This window comes from Branchiostoma floridae, chromosome 7 (genome assembly GCF_000003815.2).
Source record: "Branchiostoma floridae strain S238N-H82 chromosome 7, Bfl_VNyyK, whole genome shotgun sequence".
Taxonomy (NCBI): domain Eukaryota; kingdom Metazoa; phylum Chordata; class Leptocardii; order Amphioxiformes; family Branchiostomatidae; genus Branchiostoma; species Branchiostoma floridae.
The window spans coordinates 14,222,174-14,224,262 of NC_049985.1; the positions used below are offsets into that span (position 1 = coordinate 14,222,174).

Sequence of the window (2,089 nt, forward strand, 5' to 3'; positions counted from 1 at the left end):
AATTACTTCGTTACTTTTCTACAAGGCTCGAAAGTGAATGAAGGTTCGCCGAAGGTAACTGCTAAGCGAACACTTCGGTAACCGCAAAGCGACCCCATACGATGGAACTTCCAGAATCTTAAACAAAGTGTGCGTTACTTTCATCACCTGAATTCTATAGTAAAACCCGTGGAAAGAAGGCATGAAGTAATTTGAGTACTTAAAATTACTTCCTTACTTTTCTACAAGGCTCGAAAGCGAATGAAGGTTCTCCGGAGGTAGCCGCTAAGCGAACCCTTCGGTAACCGCAAAGCGACTCCATACGATGGAACTTCCAGATTCTTTAACAAAGTGTGCGTTACTTTCATCACTTGAATTTCATAGTAAAACCGGTGTCGAGAAGACAGAAAGCATTTTGAGTACTAAAAATTACTTCGTTACTTTTCTACAAGGCTCGAAAGCGAATGAAGGTTCCATTAGCGTAACCGCCAGGAGAACCCTTCGGTAACCGCAAAGCGACCCCATACGATGGAACTTTCAGATTCTTAAACAAAGTGTGCGTTACTTTCATCACTTGAATTTTATAGTAAAACACGTGGCAAGAAGACGGAAAGCATTTTGAATACTAAAAACTACTTCGTTACCTTTCTAGAAGGCTCGAAAGCGAATGAAAGCTCCCTTGGGGTAACCGCTAAGCGAAGCCTTCGGTAACCGCAAAGCGACCCAATACGATGGAATTTTCAGATTCTTAAGCAAAGTGTGCGTTGCTTTCATCACCTGAATTTCATAGTAAAACACGTGTCGAGAAGGCAGAAAGTAAGTTGAGCACTAAAAATTACTTCCTTACTTTTCTACAATGCTCAAAAGTAAATGAAGGTTCGCCGGATGTAATCGCTAAGCGAAGCCTTCGGTAACCGCAAAGCGACCCCATACGATGGAACTTCCAGAATCTTAAGCAAAGTGTGCGTTACTTTCATCACCTGAATTCCATAGTAAAACCCGTGTGGAGAAGACAGAAAGCATTTTGAGTACTAAACATTACTTCGTTACCTTTCTACAAGGCTCGAAAGCGAATGAAAGTTCCCTTGAGGTAACCGCCAAGCAGACCCTTCGGTAACCGCAAAGCGACCCCATTCATACGATGGAACTTCCAGAATCTTAAGCAAAGTGTGCGTTACTTTCATCACTTGAATTGCATAGTAGAGCCCGTGGCGAGAAGGCAGAAAGCAATTTGAGTACTTAAAATTACTTCCTTACTTTTCTACCAGGCTCGAAAGTGAATGAAGGTTCTCTGGAGGTAGCCGCTAAGCGAAGCCTTCGGTAACTGCAAAGCGACCCCATACGATGGAACTTCCAGAATCTTAAGCAAAGTGTGCGTTACTTTCATCACTTGAATGCCATAGTAAAACCCGTGTCGAGAAGGCAGAAAGCATTTTGAGTACTTCGTTACTTTTCTACAAGGCTCGAAAGCGAATTGCGGTTACTGTTGGTGTAACCGCTAAGCGTCCCCCCCCCCCGTCTTACTGCTGAAGATAGAGAGGGTCATTCTGTGAACAAGGTCGACAGAGTTTGACCGTAAATTTAGGGTAAGTCCCTATATCAATTCATTGTTGGAAAGAAAGTTTAGCAATTTCTATAATGTATTCTACCAACACAGATGAACTTTCATGCTAAGAAAAATTGAATATGACTTTACCGTCCTGATGTTGAAGCCCAGCACGTTCTTCATGTAGTTCGGCAGCTGCGTGAGCAGCAGGTACGTGCCCCACAGGGAGCTGAACTGTCCCACGATCAGGGCCCACACAGGAAGTGACGTCAGCACCTTCAGCCACGGGACTGGCAGTTTCTGAGGAAACACATCACCGTCTTTTCCTTCAGAACATCTCTAAGAATTCGACTGTCTCTAAACAGACTAACTACGCTGGCGATACTAGGGAGAATAACTGTCAGGGGAGTTTGGCGACCGTAGGGGGTAACTGTAAGTGTGTGTTTGTGTGTCCTGGCCAGTTTTCCATGCTATTTCTATCGAATCGTAACGATATCCGTAACCTCCCCTGGAAGGTCTGGTGGAGGCTACAAATTTGTCGTAACGTTATATCTTCATTCAACG

At 43.9% G+C, this 2,089-nt stretch overlaps 1 protein-coding gene across 1 annotated transcript in view; it reads right to left on the reverse strand.

Annotated features, from left to right (window-relative positions):
- Positions 1-1,499: 1,499 nt before the first annotated feature.
- The window catches only part of LOC118420049 (sialin-like), a 5,497-nt gene continuing 4,907 nt past the window's right edge, over positions 1,500-2,089 (reverse strand). The window contains exons 9-10 of the mRNA XM_035826755.1: positions 1,676-1,825; positions 1,500-1,526 (exon numbers count right to left, since the gene is read on the reverse strand). Of these exons, the coding sequence (XP_035682648.1) occupies positions 1,500-1,526; positions 1,676-1,825 (177 nt within the window). The remainder of the gene's footprint in view (positions 1,527-1,675; positions 1,826-2,089) is intronic.